This window comes from Ictidomys tridecemlineatus, chromosome 14 (genome assembly GCF_052094955.1).
Source record: "Ictidomys tridecemlineatus isolate mIctTri1 chromosome 14, mIctTri1.hap1, whole genome shotgun sequence".
In the NCBI taxonomy this organism is placed as follows: Eukaryota; Metazoa; Chordata; class Mammalia; order Rodentia; family Sciuridae; genus Ictidomys; species Ictidomys tridecemlineatus.
The window spans coordinates 5,755,395-5,774,490 of NC_135490.1; the positions used below are offsets into that span (position 1 = coordinate 5,755,395).

At 43.2% G+C, this 19,096-nt stretch overlaps 1 protein-coding gene across 2 annotated transcripts in view; it reads right to left on the reverse strand.

Annotated features, from left to right (window-relative positions):
- Window positions 1-758: 758 nt before the first annotated feature.
- The window catches only part of Fdft1 (farnesyl-diphosphate farnesyltransferase 1), a 28,641-nt gene continuing 10,303 nt past the window's right edge, over window positions 759-19,096 (reverse strand). For both annotated transcript variants that reach the window (XM_078030772.1, XM_078030771.1), the window contains 6 exons: window positions 18,004-18,187; window positions 13,390-13,518; window positions 11,831-12,022; window positions 8,257-8,433; window positions 6,444-6,596; window positions 759-1,303 (listed from right to left, as the gene is read on the reverse strand). In XM_078030772.1, the coding sequence (XP_077886898.1) occupies window positions 1,082-1,303; window positions 6,444-6,596; window positions 8,257-8,433; window positions 11,831-12,022; window positions 13,390-13,518; window positions 18,004-18,187 (1,057 nt within the window). In that variant the 3' untranslated portion in view covers window positions 759-1,081. The remainder of the gene's footprint in view (window positions 1,304-6,443; window positions 6,597-8,256; window positions 8,434-11,830; window positions 12,023-13,389; window positions 13,519-18,003; window positions 18,188-19,096) is intronic.

A 19,096-nucleotide genomic window follows, 5' to 3' on the forward strand; every position in this document is an offset into this window, starting at 1 on the left:
GACGGTACCCAGCCTCAGGCATTTTGATAATGTGACAAGAGCGAGCTATGCCTCACAGCAGTGCCGGCCACGCCGACTCTCCCAAGGGCTTTTCTGGACAGACCCTTGGCAGGGAACCAGGACTTCCTTGCCCAGGCAGAGATGCACTGAGCCACCGCAGGAGGGAGTTTACCCCAGCCCCGGCTGTGCTGGGGTTAAGGAGGGCAAACCCTCTGAGGGGGAACGAGGCTGGGTGCCACTTGACCTTCATCTGAAAATAGCTCTCCCTTTCTTGAGACATTGGTGTGTAGACTGGAAATTTAAGGAAAAAAAGCTAGGAGGAAAAGTCTTCATGTGTCTGAATGCAGCTGAGATGACCAGCCTCACAGGGAGGCAGCCAGGGAGCAGCTACCCTGTCGCTTGCTTGGCCACTGCTACCCAGGGCAGCCAAGCTTGTCCCTCCTGGTACTTGCTAACTGGCTTCACAGTGGCAACAGATGCCCTCGTCCTCTGATCACTAACTCCATCTATCCCATGGTCAAGTGGGCTCAGGTGAACTGCACTAGACAGAGAGCAATTGCACCTATTACTGTAAATATCCAGAAACAGCTCTACTGAAGGGCCCTTTCAAATGAGAAAATAATGCCAAGACTTTATTCCCTGCATCCTTGTGTAGAGGCAAGTCTGCACTCTTAGGAAACAACTAGAACTCTGCATTCACATCTACCACGTTCAGCCCAACTAGAGGGAACAGAATGAGGGGAAAACCAGGCACCAGACACAAGGAAAAGTCACTTCATTTTCTACTGACAGTATTCAAAGGTTGCTTCAAATTAAACATAAACACATTTAATCATTCTTGCAGCCAGGCCTCGCTGAGGGAGATCCCTGCCGTCCCCCGGTGCAGCAGGGTGACCGGGACTTGCAAGCACAGCCTGCTGAGGGCAAGGCCCATATTCTTTTAAACTCTGTATTTCAGTCTGTGAAGGTCCAAGTAGTTCTTTGAGGGATTAAAGTAGGAATAAAAAACATAAAGGGAAGCCAACATCCACCCCTGAGAACGGTGACTCCGTCGCAGACGGCGGCTCCCAACAGCTCCCAGTCAGTGCTCTCCCGTCTGAACATAGTCTTCTGTGACCTGGGTCAGGGTGCTCAGGTACTGCCAGCTCAGGGCAGCCAAGAGCATGACAAAGGACAGGTACAGCGGGGAGTAGTGGCTTCGGGAGATCAGCTGGCAGTTGGGAAGATTCTGCGTCCTGATGGTGGAGATGATGTGCCTGGTTTTACTGGAGGACGGGTCCGAGCTGGGGATTCTGTGATAAATCTGTTGAAGAGGAAAAGCTGTGAGTGCCATGGAAGGCGTCCAGTGCTTTAGCATTTCCTGTGGTCACCTCTTACAGCAGTCCTCAACAGGCAGGCACGTTCCGCCCGCTCAGCGACCTGGAAACAGGCCCAGAGGACGTGGAAGTAACCTGGCCCCCTCACTGCCGTGTCTGAAGCACTGCAGTGTCCACCCCCCCACACACTGCCCTCCATTACTGCTCAAGGCCAGGCCTTGGTCAGTCACCTCAGCTGTCCCATGCTGAGTTCCTGCCTCTCTGCTTGAGCCCAGTCTGTTCACAGAGAGACTGAAACCTTTCCATACCCTCACCTCTGGAAGAGTCTGAGCTCCTTCAGTGAACATGAGGCACCACAGCCAGGGCACACACCTTCCAAGCGGAGGCCACTGTGCTCCTCTGCTTCATGAATGCAAGGCACACTTTTTTTTTTTTTTGCTGATGCTGCTTTGAACTTGTGATCCTCCTATCTCAGCCTCCCGAGCTGCTGGGATTACAGGCATGCGCCACGACCGGCTCTACTGGAGACTCCTGCTGCCTTCTCCCCTCCCACACCCTCTCTCAGATGCACCTCCACATCCTAGCTCCCGTACTATCCCTCCCCGCACCTGCAGGCTGGGCTAAGAGTCACTCTCCTAGACAAACTCTGACCTTATCACTTTCGTGGAAACAGTACACTGGTACAGGTCTCCCCTACTAGACTGATTCTCTCATTCACCTTCTGATCTCTAGCTCTGTACTGTGCCTGTCACACAGTAGGCCCTCAGCAAATACTGAATGGAACTGAGAAGCCAGGTAGAAGGTTATGAGTGGAAGTCATAATGTTCTGACCCAGGTCTGCACACAGTGGAGAAGACACAACAGGTGCGTTTTAAATAAAATCATTACCCCAAATTTTCTTTATATGATGGGTATTTTTTACAAAGATGTCTTCTATTCTTGCCACCCTTATCCTCCAAAAACACAGTGGGAATTTAATACAATGAGGAAATAAAAGAATATGCCTGCAGCAACAAGCTAATGATAGCTATTGTCAGGTATTGTGATATGAAAGATAACTAGAGAGAAAATCAGGTGAGGGAAGACACTAACATTAATTTCTATAAAATAAAATTGAGACAATGAAATTCTGCTTGTGATAGCAGCACAAAAGAAAAAGTTGGGAGCCAGCTGTGGTGGCACACACCTGTAATCCCAGCAACTCAGGAGGCTGAGTTAGGAGGATCATGAGTTCAAAGCCAGCCTCAGCAACTTAGCGAGGCACTTACAATTCAGTGAGACCCTATCTCTGGATAAAACATTAAAAAGAGCTGGGGATGTGGCTCATGTGTTAAGCACCCCTGGGTTCAATTCCCAGTGCCGAAAAAAAGTCAAAGCCCCCAGTCTTCCTCATCCACCGGCTGACATATACATTATGGCCTGCAAGCCTACTGATAAACCCATAAGTCATCACGTATAAAAATACATCATCTAGAGTTATGTATAAATGTGAATGCATATCATACTCATGAAATTACATATGTAATTTAAAAACTAGGGTCAACACTTTTCTATAATTTGATTTTTTCACTCCATTTTACAAAATGCCTTTTTTTTTAATCACAATCTTCTCAACATGAATGTGTCACGTATAATAAATTCTCTACTGCCTACTTTGAATATCTAAAGTCCCCAAAGGCCTGTGTGTTAAGTTGGACCTATTGGAGCTGGGGCCTACTGAGGTTCTTAGGTCACTGAGGGTGTGCCCCCTAAGGGGACTGTGGGACCTAGTCTAGTCTTCTTCTTTTGTTCCCTGGCTCTGGATATAAAAGAGGTGCTTTATCCCACCATACTCCTGCCATGATGTGTGGCCTTGCCACGGGCCTGAGATAATGAGGCCAAACATGGACTGGAATCTCCAAAACAGAGCCAGAGTGAACCTTTATGATTTAATTAAATAATTACCTCAGGTATTTTATTATAGTGAGGGAGAGCTAACACACCTGCCAATTAGAACTGACTCAAGTCAAAGGCTGCACACAGACATTCTTCAACACTGTCTGCAGGTTTCTGTAGAATAAAGGCTAGGTCCGAGGGTAAAGCACACAACCTTCTGACTGATATGAAAGCATAAAGACAGATAAGGCTAGACCTAGGGACTGCTTACATATAGGACTAGGGAGAAAAGAACTCTAGGATGCCCCCAGGATTCTAAAATTGGGTGTACTGCAATGTCATTCACCAAAACAACCAACCAAAAACCTTAAAGCTCTAGCCCAGGTCTGAACTGAGTAACTGACAAAAAAGATAAAAATGGCCCAGAAAGCTATATTTTGGGGCCCTTTAAGAGAAAGCTGGCTGACCTCTGATCTAGGACATCAGCTATTTTGTTTGAAGTTGTCCTAGGGACTCAAGGCATTCTGAAGGAAATGCTAACACTTCAGCTGATTTGACAGAGAAATAGCTCTGAAGGTTCGTGAGTCTCGAGCAGCAGAATCTGATGGTGGTTTCTTGGCAGGAGTGAGCTGCACTCAGTGCGGGGAGCTGCCACAGCAGCCAGAGAGCATCTGTCAGTAAGGAAAGAGGGAGATCAGGCTGGAACTCTGGCAGCACCGCAGATGGAAGAGAAGCCAGAGAGGCCGGGAGCAGGCAGAGGCAAAGGCTGAAGAGGAGACGGTGATAGAAGCAGGAGAGCAAAAGGGTTTCCAGGAGAGAAACCATCATCATGTCACGTGCCACTGTGCCAAGCACCAGTTTCTAGTCAACGAGGGCTCTAGAGCCTGTGATGCCCTCGTGTACCCACAGGGCACAGGGGCAGCAAGCTTCCATGAGAAGACTAAGGCTCCCTGGCCAAGAAATTCACCTGGCCAAGAGGGGAACGAGCACTTCTGGCTGCTTGCCAGCACATTTTCTGCTAACCCAAAACACAGGCTGACCTTCTCCCCGCCTCCTGGGCTGACAGTGCGCAGGCCGGCTTGAAGCAAGGGCCGGACGAGGGCCTGGAAGCAGTGTCCATCCACCTGCTCAGGAGCCCCTGGGTCCTCACTCCACCTCCTCAGGCAAGTTCAGAGGTGTGCAAGGAGAAGCTCTGAGGAGCCTCTTCCAGGTGCACACCCGCTATGGCCAAGCACAGAGTCCACAGAGCAGAAGCGTGTCCTTTCATACTGCAGAGGGCAGACTCAGTGAAGAGAAACAGGATCAGTGAACATCTGGACACCAGCAAAGGTGGACTTCACACAAGTCTTCATGTCAAACTTCATTTGAAAATGTCCCAAATGCTGACACTAAAACCATTATCAGATTCTACACTTCAGACTCACACATCTTCACAGATATTTCTCTATCAAATCAACTTAAGTATTAGCATTTCCTTCAAATTACCCTGAGTTTCTCAAGGGCAGTTTCAAACAGAACGACTAATGCCCTAGATCAGAGGTCAGTCAACTTTCTCCTAAAGGGCCAGATCTATTTTTTAGCTTTGTGGGCCACCCTGTTACAGCTATTCAACTGTGTCCTTAAATTGCAAAAGCAGCTGAATTCCTGTGAGACCGAACTTACAAATCAGGAGGTCAGCCAATCACAATCCGTCCACCTTGGCCTCCAAGCCATGAGTCACAAACTGCATTGCTAACAGTAAAGGGCAACCCAAGTGAAATATGAACTTTAACACAGGAGTGCAACTGCCTTTTTTAAAAAAACTTTTTTAGAGATTCTGGGGATCAAAACCAGGACTTGGTACATACTAGCTCCCATAAAATTTTTAAAAATTGTTTTCTAAAATTAGTGATCAGATTACAAAAAGAATCTCTGAACTGCATACTACTTAACATGTTTCTAATTTATATAAAATGAAGAAATAGTGCTTAAAATGGAACAATTCTGTTGAGAAAGGGTAAATGAACCCCTGGGAACTGTAGTCCAGATCACCCAATCTCTAATCAGACCTGGATCCAAATTATGGCTCTAGCTCCATTTCCTTGATATCAATAAGCACCCACTTATTAGGAAGCTCAAAATAAATGAGACATAATATGGTGAACCACACAGTGATTGTAGCAATTTTTGGTTACTTCAGGAATTTTAATATTTTTTTAAAAATATATTTGGTCTTCTCTTAGCACTCCTACAGAGGAACTCCCGGGAGAAATGCTGGGAAACATGAGGAGGAGGAAATACAAAAGCACGTGCGACCTGTAAAGAAATCCGAGCAAAGAGCAGAGCTGCCCAGCACCTGTAGGGCACCGGTGACAGCTGCTGAGAGCAGCCCTGGGGGCCAGCGCAGCAGGGGAGGAAGGAGCAGGGCCTTCACTTGCACCTCAGTAAGATCATATCCAGGGACCACGGCTTCCACCCCATTCCAGTAGCACCTCCCCCAACACACACACACACACACAGCAGGCATGACAATAAGAACCATCCCCAGAAGTTTCCCATCATCCCTGGTGAAAGGCGGGCAGATCACTGCCACCGAGAACCAGTAATCTCAGGGCTACAGTCCAGCTATGAGCAACTGACCAAGAGAGCCCCAGATCCAGCCTCCTAGAAAACCGTTGTGAAGCTCGTCAAACCCTCCACAGTCAAAGATTTGTCTTGAATGGGTATGCTTTATCTAATAGGTTGGTTGTGGCATTTGAAAACAAGACTTGCAAAAGAAACTTAGGAAAGACTGCAACTTGATGGTTCTGTTTTGGCTGAATTCTCTTCCGTGGTTTCCAGTTGAGCCCTGTGATGTGACGGAACAACCTAGACTAGAGCACGGGATCCACTCAGCCACGTGCTCCATTAGCTTACACAAGCATCACCTTCACGTTACCCTTGAAACAGGAAGTCTGATTTGTCTAAACCTCACCTCCCAGCTCTTGGGGCTGGGGGCGTAGCTCGGTGGTAGAGCACTACCCAGTATGCAAATTCTACCCAGAAGCTCCATCTTATGTCTTGCTTCATGGACCTCTTCTCACCAGGGTCCTGTGCTGCCCAGAACCAGCAGCTCAGCTCCTGTACATAAAGGATACCAACTCCTGTCTCTTCATGCCATAGCAGAGCGAGGTGTTAGGATCATCTAATTTCCAAACATGGTATGTGTGAACAGTGACATTATCTAAATCATAAAGTAGCTACAAATTATCCAGGGAGCTAAACAAAACCCACCTCTTCCATATACTGGTATATTATGGCCTTGACAGCTGGCATGTTGGTGGCATCCATCATCAGGGTCACTGCTTGCCCCTTCCGAATCTTCACCACCCCTTTGAACACCTGCTGATTATTGTAGCAGGCCGCCAAGGTAGCAATGGCCATCACCTAGAGACAGCAGGACAAGGTGAGAAGGCCAAGTGAGAGCTGTGAGCAACTGACCAAGAGAGCGCCCCAGATTTCTGCCTTCCCACGCCTCCTTTCTCAACCACACACAAGATCAAGCACTTCTGTAGTTTCAGATTATTCTGTAATTCAGCACCAAAAGTTATCATTTTATTTGGAAAAAATGTTAATCTGTCATACTCCATGCTAGAGCAATGGGTCACTAGATCTGAAATACGGTCAAAATAATATCTGGAAAGAATTTTACATTTTTTACTACAATGAATATAATTATTAAATATTAAAAATTATGGGCTGGGGATATGGCTCAAGCGGTGGCACGCTTGCCTGGCATGCATGCGGCCTGGGTTCGATCCTCAGCACCACATACAAAGATGTTGTGTCCGCTGAAAACTAGAGAATAAATATTGAAGGATTCTCTCTCTCTCTCTTCTCTTCTCTATCTCTCTCTTCTCTTCTCTTTCTTTCTCTCTCTCTCTCTTTAAAAAAAGAAAAAATTTTTAAAAAAAATTACTATGAGGCTGGGGATGTGGCTCAAGCGGTAGCGCGCTCGCCTGGCATGCGTGCGGCCCGGGTTCGATCCTCAGTACCACATACCAACAAAGATGTTATGTCCGCCGAGAACTAAAAAATAAATATTAAAAATTCTCTCTCTCACTCTCTCTCTCTCTCTCTCCTCTCTCACTCTCTCTTTAAAAAAAAAAAAAAAAAAAATTACTATGAGGTGCCAGGGTATGGTGGGTACCTGCCCCTTCCGAATCTTCACAGTCCTAGTTACTTAGGAGGTTGAGGCAGGAAGACCACAAGTTTAAGGACAGCTAAGCAACTGGTAAGACACTGTCTCAAAATAAAAAATAGAAAGGGCTGAGGATGTGGGTTCAGTGACAGAGCACCCTGGGTTCAATGCTCTACACCACACAAAATAATGAATAGGAAGAAAAACAATAAGAGGGTACAATTTCCTATTCTGAACAGCAAATTTTATTTTAGGATAATGGGGCAGATTTAGACAGACATGCAGATTTTAGTTCCAACTACCATTTGAAAGTAGTCAGAGTAGAACAAAATCAAACCAAATTTCTAAACTAGTTAGATCTTTTCACTTTCTTCAGTTAAACTTGAGTCAATAACTGAAATAACTGGTGAAGGCAATTAACAGGAGCAAACTCCTAGAACATCAAGGGGCCAGATCGACAGATCAGGATTTGTTATCCTAAGTCTAGAAAAATACAGAAATATTAGGTGTTTAATAAAGATTTTTAAAAATAATAACAGCTTCACTTAAGTTTTACCCTGAATTCTCAATAAATCTACACTAAAGCCCTTGATTAAACTGTTGACCATAAGAATCTAGCTAGTTTAGAATAGTTAAGGGGCAAAAAGTGAATTCAAAAGGTTGGTTCTGGAAATGAGCAGACTTAACCTTGAGTTTGAGCTGAATGTAGTGCCGGGAGGCAAAGGGGTACTGTGAGTCACTGCAAGTCACTGCCTGCTCTCCAGCAAGAGGAGACACACTGGAGTCACCCGCTAAGGAATACTGTCCCCGAGTACAGAAGAGTCGGTTGCACTCCACCCCCTTACCAATGCTCCACTCCCTTCAGACCCCACTTCTACACACACCAAGAGGAGCCCCAACCCATACCTGTGGAATAGCGCAGAAGTTAAACACACTCTGGTTCCGGAGTCTTGACAGGTAGGTGATGACATCAGGGATGTGGTGCAGGGCATTAGTTATCAGTTCATTCAGGCACTGCACCGCCAAGTCAATGTTTTCTGGCTTAGCAAAATCCCCCAGCTTCTTAACATACCTGCTCCAAACCTACCAGATACGGAGATTAAAGAACAAGTCAACGCGTGCACGGGAGAATTTACAGATGACATTAAGAGATAAAAAAAAAAAGTGGCTTTGTGAATCGGCTCTGTGATCAGGTCTCTTCACTACTGACTCATTTCTCATACAGATGGAGCCTGATCTAAGACATCTGATAGCAGTCAAGGCCAATCACAGTGCACACTGGGAAGGTGTCCCTTAGAGACACCCAGGACTCAGGCACTAAGCAACGCCTTAGACTCACTTAAAGAGCCTCCTGCAGCTGGAAGATGTCAACTGAGTCCCGAACAAGCCCAGCTATGTACACAATCAGCTATGGCAGCACTACAAACTACATGTTACCATTCAGGACAACCAGGCCTCAAAATAATGAAAGATTAACACTCCATTCCTGATCTCGTAAGAATGCTATTGAGCAAGCACAAATAGGACAAACGGAAGGGTCTGCACTCCAGGAACATTACCTCTCTGCATCTTACAAACTTGAAAGTCAAAAAATATCAATTCCAGTGAGACTGGTTTGATGAATTTTAAATTAATTAATTTATTTTGGTTTGATGATCTTTAGTGACACTATCTAGGATTCTTTGGAGAGTAACTTTTATTCTTAGGTAATTCTTTAACTTCCTCAAAATAAATGACTAGGCCTAAAAAGACTAGAAGATTCTACTAAAAGTCAAATTTGCTATACATTCTTAATTTGCACTTAAATAATGAAGAAGATTGATGGTAGTAAACTGTTCTGTGGAACATGGAAAAAACTGCTTAATGAAACCTCATTTTACCCATCATCCAGGCTCAACAATGGACATGTGACCAATTTTGTTCTATCTATACCCCCAACTCCTGAATTATTTTAAAGTAAAACCATAATGTATCATTTCATAAGTACATTATTATGAATTCCCAAAAGATAAGGAAACTTTATTGTATATTTAAAATATAATATTAATATTTAACAAACAATAGTATTCAAATTCCCCGATTCTCTAACTTCCCCTCCCCTTGTTTGTTCAAATGAGGATGTAAACAAGACCCACCACTGGCTACGGTGGGTGTCATAAGTCTCAACCTTCAGGGTCTCTCTCGTTCTTTTTCTTGCCCCGTGGCCTGACAGATTTCCTACACTCTGGATTTTGCTGTTTGCATCCCTGGCATTCTTATAAACTGAAAGGCCCCACAGGAACACATCCCAGGTGACCTGTGTCCCTCCCTCAGAACCAACCTCCCCAGAAACACAGTTCCAGAAGGCTTCCAACTTCACACCAACTGGGTGTCCTGTATTGGAGTCAGTTCTAACCATCTCTACCCAGAGAGGGCTTCAGATCCCACAGGTCACTTCAAAAGACTGCCCCCTAGACTTGTGACCAACTGGTTATGAAATGGGGTTCCCACAATACCCTCCTTAGGTGTAGTTTAGTGGAGTGGTTCACAGAGCTCGGGGAAGCACTATGTTTCATGGTTTAGTATTATGAAGGACACAGATGAACAGCCAGGTGTCAGAAATGCATTTGGAGACATGTGGGAGAAGGGGTTTGCATGACCTCTAGGGTGCCACCTATAGCTAAGGAGCTATCTGATCCCAGTCCTGTGGGTTTTTAGGGAAGCTCCTTATACAGGATGATGGATTAAATCATTAGCCACTGGGATCAATTCAACCTACAACCTTCTAATCACATGTTGCATCCCTTGGCAAATGGCCCCTCCATTCAGTCTCATTAGCATATTAAGAAAACTTATCTCTTGGGAGATTCCATAGGTTTTAGGAGCAGTGTGCCAGAAAACTGACATAGACCAAATATTTATTTTCTTTCTTTTCAGTAAAAGGGATTGAACCAGGAACACTCTATCACTGAGCCATACCCTATCCTTCTTATTTTTTATTTTGAGACAAGATCTTGTTAAGTTGCTGAGGGTCTCACCAAGTTCCCCAGGCCAGCCCTGAACTTACAATCCTTCTGCCTTAGTCCAAATGTACATCTCTCATAAATCACAGTATCATACTGATGACTTAAATATAATGATCAACTTTATGATTCAAAATTTATATAACATTGTGAGCTGGGCACAGGGCACACATCTGTAATCTCAGTGACTTAGGAGACTGACAGATCATAAATTCAAGCCCAGCCTCAGTAACTTACTGAGATTTTTGTCTCAAAATAAAAAATAAAAAGGGCTGAGGATGTAGATCAGTGGTAAACCACCCTCAGGGATTAAATCCCCAATACAAAAATAAATAAATGGAAAGCAGATGGCATTATTGAGTTACTCCATCATGTACGGAACAGCAATTTCCAAAGCTGTGCCTAAACCTGAGTTACTCCACTTTGTAAAGCAGTAAACTGTAATAAGTACTCCATTTTGAGTTGAAGTGCTGAGGCAGAAAGACTCTACATACACTTTGTTTGAACAAGTCAACCACCACCATCTGCCTGGTACAACTATAAGGTTTAAACTGATAAATTATGCCAATAAAAATGACCATCTGCAGACTTACCAAATTAATAAGAAGCACATGGATGCATGGGCATATCAAATTCAGATCATAAAGACCTGGCCACAAGCTTATTAAAACACCAGAAGAGGTCTGTGGCAAGAAGAGGGAGAGGGCCAAGTGCGGTCGTGCAGGCCTGTAGTCCCAACTGCTTGGAAGGCTGAGGCAGGGGGAGTGCAAGTTCAAGGCCAGACTGAGTAACTAATCAGGATCCTGACTCAAAATATAAAATGGACTGAGGATGCAGCTCACTGATAGAATGCCCCTAGTTTCAATCCCCAGTATTGCAAAAACAAAAGACAAAAAACAAAAAGTAGGAAAATATTGGTAGCTTATACTATAGATGATACATTTATATACCTAATATAAAAAGAACTTCTAAAAGTTAAGGCCAGCCACCTTATAGAAAAATGGGCAAGGAGATAAGAACAGATAGTTCACAGGTAAATGCTCAGTCTTCCACCTAATAAAAATTTATGTTTAAACCACCCTGAACTCAGACTGAGTATGTAAAAGACCATGTGACTGGGAAGACCTCTTCAGTATGTCAACTAGAGGACTCAACCCTCTGGCTATAGGAACAGATTTAGAAGAAGCCCAAGAGCCAAGTCCTTCCTAAGAAATCTGTGGCTAAGCTAGTGTACCTATGCTACATCCACCACTGGGAGCCAGTTCACTGAGAGAAAGAGGGGAGTCGGCCAATGACACAGGCTAGTCCTGGCTCCTGCCACTCACTGAACAAACTGAACCCTGACCTCTTCCTCACCAGCTCCAATGATGCCTGAAGCAGCAGGTCTCTTGTTTCTGCCATTTGTAAACACAGGGCTTCATGATTTGTTTTCAGAGTGTTTAAAATAGTCTTCCCCCCAAATACCCAGAATCTGTTACCTCCTGAGGCCAAAACTCTCTTCCTTCTCGCTGGTCTTCCAGATAATCACGAATGATGTTTGTTTTCTGCAGAAATAGTCCCATAGAGTTTGCAAGGTTTACGTCTTCACCAACTACAGGGTCTTCAAACTCTGAGGCCGAGAACAGACGAGAAAGGCCAATTCCCACCAGCCCAGCAACATAGTGACAGTACTGCAAAAGATGATTTTTGAAGTCTTTTAATATGAAATTTTCACTGAAATGGAAATGCTGGATATCGTTGGCTACAAAAAAAAAAAAGCCTGTTCCAAATATTGTACAAGCTCTTACTTTGATTAAAAAACACAAACATATACACATGTACATGTAAGAACTGTGCACTAAAGATTTAATACCAACCCTGTATCTCTGGCTAATGGGAATGAATGTTTAAGAACAAAATACCTCCACCATGTGCTAACACTGCTAACATGAGCACCCTGCATGAGCAATCTTCATAAACACCTCATGTAGTGCCTACTCTTGCTACCTTGGCTTCACAGATGAAGAAACTGAGGCAGGTAGAGTCCATTGATAAGATCACTCATCCGTGCAGCAGAGGGCCAGGGATTCAAAAGCAAGTCTCTTGGCTTAAGAGTCAGGCTTTAGCATCACTAAAACTTAGCACATGTAATTCTTAACTGTCAAAAGAATTTTCTTCCTGAAACCAGGTTATCAAAGCTATCCTCCCTTGAAAAGGGTGTTTCAAGACATCTAAATGCAATACCTTTATGTGAAATGAATATCTATTAGGCAATTTTAAAAGAGTAGTTAAAGAAGGTACACTCTCTGGGCAGTCAACAGGAAGAGAAAAAGGCCAGAGACGAATCAAGGACACAACAAAATGAGGAGAAAGCAATTGAGATGTGTTTTCAGACAAGAAGAACCTAGAAGGAGTAAAGATTGGCTGAAGTAGTAGATGGATTAAAAAAAATGTGATATATATACACAATGGAATATTACTCAGCAATAAAAGAGAATAAAGTCATGGCATTTGCAGGTAAATGGATGGAGTTGGAGAAGATAATGCTAAGTGAAGTCAGCCAATTCCAAAAAACAAATGTTGAATGTTTTCTCTGATATAAGGAGACTGATTCATAGTGGGGTAGGGTGGGAGAGCATAGGAGGATTAGACGAACTCTAGATAGGGCAGAGTTTTTAAACCTTTATTTTTAAAATTTGAAAACTACTCATATTTCCATATTACATGACATAATTTGGCCATTTACCTAATCTTCACACCAAATCAGATACAATTTTCTAAGCTCAAGGGTACTTTTCTAAGTACCCTTGAAGACAAGTTAAATCTACTTTGGCCTCATTTAGTAGTAAGCTCTCTAGAGCTTGGATAATTTCATAGACAGAACATTAAACTTTAAGCCCCTTTTAAGTGTTTACGAGGAGTCATTCAAATTAAACAGATGAAATCAGAAAACTTGGAACTGGTGGACAACTTTGTCCTCATTCTGAGCTTAACCATAAAAGACAGCCAGTTCCATTTCAGGTACCACCCACAGACCCTATTTCACAGAGACACTGACCTTGTCCCACTCCATTTCGGAGGTCACGTTCTTATCCAAAAACTCTGCCATTCCAGTTCCCATTCTCTGGCAGATGTCAGCAATCACTGTTTGATATTTCTTAGCCAGATTTCTAAACTCCAAGGAGATCTGAAATGGAAATCGTAAAACATAGAAAACAAAAATTCTGTACTTTCATGTACCAAACAGAAAGCTGTGCTCTCGTAAAAAGCTGGGCTCTAGTGAGGAGCAGGACCCACTTCCCATCATCAGTTCTCAATTTATACCATGAAGCTGCAGTGCCTTCCTCACTCTAAGGCCACACTTTGAATTCCTTGAACAACTCCATTAATAGCAAGTCTGCCGCCCAGTAATTTTTCCCAAGCCCAGACTCTAACATAGAAAAGTAGTGCTGATATTTCTTTCTTTTAAAAAATATTTTATTTATTTATTTTTATGTGGTGCTGAGGATCAAACCCAATGCTTCACATGTGCTGGGCAAGTGCCCTACCACTGAGTCACAACCCCAGCCCGTGTTGTTTCTTTTAAAATTATTTCTACTGCACAAATTCTTTTTTCTTTTCTTTTTTTTTTTTTTTTTTGCAGTACCAGGGATACTCTACCAAGTTATATCCCCAATCCCTAGCCCTTTCCACTTTTTATTTTGAGACAGGGTCTTGCTACTTTCCCCGGCTGGCCTTAAACTTGATCTTCTCCTGCCTCAGCCTCCTGAGTCAATGGGACTACCTGCCACTAAACCTGGCTATTACACAAATATTTTATTTAAGTTTAAAGTTCAAAGAACTGTTTAGTGGTTATCAAAATACAATCTAAAAGCACCATGAACTTCTTAAATAAAATGCTAAGAAACATTAACTGAGCTGACACAACACGGCCAACAATGAATAGATGCTCTTAAAGAGCACAAGTATGAGATTTATTTGGCCTGTGTTCACAGAAAGGTTAGAAAAACTTCCTCAGGAAGCACCTAAACTTAAGGGCTTAAGGAAGCACCAGCTGGCCTAAGGGACACAGCGATTGAGAAGCCTGAGGTCCTATTAGATTTCCCTGAGGAATATCAATTGTTAAACCCAAAAGACCCACTAAACCAATCTGGGTGCTCCAGAGGCTAATGCAGGTTTGTGCCAACCTGGGCATTCAGCAAGACCCTGTTCAAAATAAAAAACAAAAAGGGCTAGGGGTTTAGCTCAGTCCTAAAGCACACCTGACTTCAATCCCCAGCACACACCCCCACCATCCCCTCGCCTCCCAACACTGCCACAAGGAAAAATCCCTTCTTTTCAGAACAGCTGCTCCAAGTCAAAGCCAAAAGGTACTTCCTAGGGTGAAGGGAAACAAACTAGCAACTCTACCCAGGGTTATGTGAATCCCTGACTCTCCATAGCTCCTGGCCAGGGCATTTCTATTTATAAGAGGGCAGGCCAGGAGCTTAAATTCCAAAACACAAACACTGTACACACTTCCACTTCTAAATCTGACCTATTCCCTTCAGCAACATTTTTGTATTTATTACATATTATGTAACTCAAAAAATGAAAAAAAAAATCCAGGAAAAAGGGACCAGGAAGAGCTCTGATTTCCTTGCAGCCTGAAGGAAGAAGCACAGCCTGCAAGCAACTCAGCCACCCCACCCCCACCCCCAACGCCCAGCCACCCTGCTGCCCTGGGAAGAGGCTGGGAGCCCCATGCACCCAACAGGGAGCTCTGTCCAACAATTACAGCAGATACCCAGGTCTTGGGTCACTTCCAGCTGTTCCAAGGACAGAAACACAGGAGTCAGCAGTGAGTCCTTGGATAGTGGACAAAGGACAAATCCCAAGGTGTGGGCAAGGAGAGCATGGAGCTTCTATTAACTCCTAAATACAAATTTCCCTAATTATAAGCCTTAGGAGCTTTGTGACTGAAACACTGGGCACGTCTACTTTCACCTATATTTTTAAAAAAGTGTTTTTTGTTTCATCGAACTTTTAAAAGAGGCAGTAAAATGTGCCATGTAAATACAAGGGCTCTGGGGTCAACCTTCTGGATTCAAATTCCAATTCTGCATCTTAACTTCACAAGTGATCTTAGGCAGATGCTTAAGTTCTTTGTTCTTTTTTTCTTTTTTATATATTTTTAGTTGTTGTTGGACACATGCCTTTATTTTATTTATTTTTATGTGGTGCTGAGGATCAAACCCAGCGCCTTGCACATGCTAGGCCATCACTCTACCACTGAGCCACCACCCCAGCCCAATGCTTAATTTCTTTATGCTTGCTTCTGCTTCCTCAACTATGCAACTGTGGATGTTAATGGTACATCACATACTAGGGAGCCTGCCTATCAAAACTATTATAGATAAAATAACAAACAGTAAATTAACAATGAAATATTTTTAGGTACAGATTCCTAGTAAGTTACTCAATAAATGTATGATAGTATTGCTATTATAATTTAAAAACCACCCAGTGCTATTCCTTGAGCTACATTTAAAGGTAGAGTTCTACGACTCTGAGCTTGCTACTTATTCCATGTGAGAAAGGTAAACCTGAATCCATAATATATAAAGAGTTCTAGAAAGCCCAGCTTGAAATGATACCAGCTAACATTCACTAAGGCAAAAAGCAGCAAGTCCAAACTCCAGACACCAACCGTGCATCAAGCAGAGTTCCCTTGGTCAGAATGCTCAATTTAGGATTACTCTTAGAACCTGCGGAGCCTGGGAGAAGAGTACAAATAGAGGCCCACACATCATGGGTGGCAAAAAAATAAAACAAAAATTACCTCTTGAGCTAATAACTTGTTCATTAAAACACATTCTACCTGCCCTGTCTTGACAAATACATCTTCATAACAACCTGGAGTACTCAAGTTTGAATGATGTGTGTACATATTTTGATACTAGGGATTAAACCCTAAGGCATTTACCACTGAGCTATACCCCCAGGCTTTTTTATTTTGAGACAACATCTCTCTTTAAGTTGTCAGGCTGGCCTCTGCCTTGCAATCCTCTGATCATCATGCCCCAGCCTCTCAAGTCACTGGAATTGCTGTCCTGTGCCACTAGGCTCAGTTACTTCATGTTCAAATATGAAACTTTCAAAAACAGAGTGTTATTTTTCCATGGAATGCTGCAGGCAAAAGAAGATACTTACATTTACAAACATTGAAACAGTATCTGAAAATTTACTAGGTATCTCCCGCAAATGATTTTCACATTTACATTTTTGTGCCTTCTATTTTTATAATACCTAAGACATTTACCTCATGATCAGAAATCAATTACTATAAATCTACTCTACTCAAAAGTAGTTTGGGAGGTTGTTTTTCTGTTTTGGAGGCCAGCTCTAGCAATATTATTTTTTAAAGGGTGAACACTCTTTGATTATAAATGGGGTGCAACCACTGCTTACAGCACATCTGCCTTAGCAGAATTCAAAGGTCTTCAGTGAATCGCTATAATTTCCAAGGCCAGTCAGAGGGAACCCATCCTCTGAGCACCAAGCACCAATACTTTCCCTCACCCCGTCCTTCTCCATAGACTCTTTTCTTTCTTCCTTTCTCTACATTATACTATGATATATTTTGGGCTCTGGCACTGAAGATATGAACAATCTGAAGTAACCCCTGCCCAAAGGAGTCTTTCTCAAACTAAGGGATAGACTCTCCTGTTCAGCCTACTCCCTTTCCCACTCAGATATGTAGATTTATTTCCTTAGCAAAAGCAACACAAGGTCTGCCTTTCATTAAAACTCTGGCAACTTTGGGGGCTGCTGTGAGCAATTAGGAAACATGTGACTTTGTTAAGTCAAACCTTTGCTCACAGGAAATGAAAAGTCACTTATTATATTTACGTGATGACATGTGCAACACTAAAAGAGTAGGACCTAGTCACCTGTATAAAATAAACCTGAGGAATCCTCAAAGCTCAAGGCTTTAATTATGTTCCAGGAGAACAAACCAAAAAATAAATATGTCCCAGGCACTAAATTCTTTGTATGTATGAAATTCCTCAACCTCACAGCTCTATCCTCAAAAATGAGGACACTGAGTCGAAAGCAATTAAGGAATTTGCCAGGATCATAAAACTTTAAGTGGCAGAGGATCACCCTTCTGGCTGCTCAATCCTCATCCCAGCTGCACTTCCCACCTCACAGGTGCTACCAGCGCTGAGCACCAACCCCAAGCAACCAGGCTCAGGGAAGTCAGGTGACATGATAACAGTAGGTGAGACTGTGAAAGCCTGCCTAACAATCTACCTTTTCAACACAAAAACTGAATCCAGTTTTCCATGAGAATAAACATTGACTTCAAAACAATATACATGTAATAAGGATAGTAGCCAATGCTATTCAAGAGCTTTACCTACTCCAACTCTTCTAAAGCTCAACACCATGAGGTAGATAATATTATTGTCCCCTATTTACAGATGAAGAAACTGAGGCACAGAGAAGTTATGCGCCAGTGAATGAGCTGGAATTCCAATCCAGACAACCTGGCTCCAGGGTTCTCCTCCATCACATCCTGCTACCCTTAGACTGCTTACTTTACCTTCCTCTACAGCTACATGGGACAGCTGACACTACATTGCCAGGGTAATGACGTGTACACAGAAGAGACTCGTAATTCTGCTACCGTGGGGAAGTCCTCCAGCACTTGTCGGTCCTTCTCCTTGCTCTCCATGAACCGCCAGTCTGGATCGTAAAGGAAAGTGTGAAAGTTGTGCAGCAGTGGAACCTTTTTTTCCACACTGATGGTCATATCATCTTCCAGGGTGTCCAGAGCTCGGAGAACCAGATAAAAGATGCATACTGCGTGGCTGCAGAAAAGGGAAGGCTATTAACGTATTAGAACAAGAAGCCAAAGGTATCTGTTTAAAGATAACATGTCATTTGTACCAGGCCATTTTCTAAATCCACCTACACCCTTAACTATACAGAACTATGAAAGGAGCCCAAGCCCTTTCATACTTAACAAACTTATTTATTTTCCTTTCTCAAATGAGAGTAATATACTTTTATAGCTATTTATAAGGCACAAAATTTAAAACCTACTAGGTAGATGTTGCTTCTGCTCCCAGAGTCAACTACATTTAATGTAGGCCATTAGGCAAAATGGGCAGTTAGGGAATGTCGGCAATGAGGGTTGAATAGGTCCACACATACAAAGGGTGACTCTTTCATATCCTATGAGCAAAGGTTTGATCTAACAAAGTTACATGTTTCCTAATGTTTAGGCATTAGTGCCAACAGATCAAATGTTTAGAACCAACTAATATTTTGGAGGTAAAAAAGAAAGCAAAAAAACCATAGTAACTTCTCATAGATAAAGGCAACTGGTATAAATTCACGTGTGTCATCTGCTTCTGATTGTTTGGAAGGGCAGCTAGAATACAAAGTAGCCTAAGGGGAACCCAGAAAAATGCTTAAGCCGCTCTGGGGCAGGTTCAGCTGCCAGGACTAAAAAAAGTTAATAAACATCACCATCCCCCACTGCTTCTCTGAAAGGGCGGGCCTGCAGGGACACTAGTAGATGGCCAGGTGCCTGTGAGGGCATTCTAAAGTAAACATGCACGCTTCCATCTCTCTCCTCCACTCCAGACATTTCCTCCACTCAGGATGGGCTACTTCTGGCTAAGCCAGGGCAAGAAGACTGCACTGCTAAGTGCTGAGTTAAAGAAAAAAATAAAAAACAAAACAAAACCCTGCTGGAATGACTCAAAGGCCCC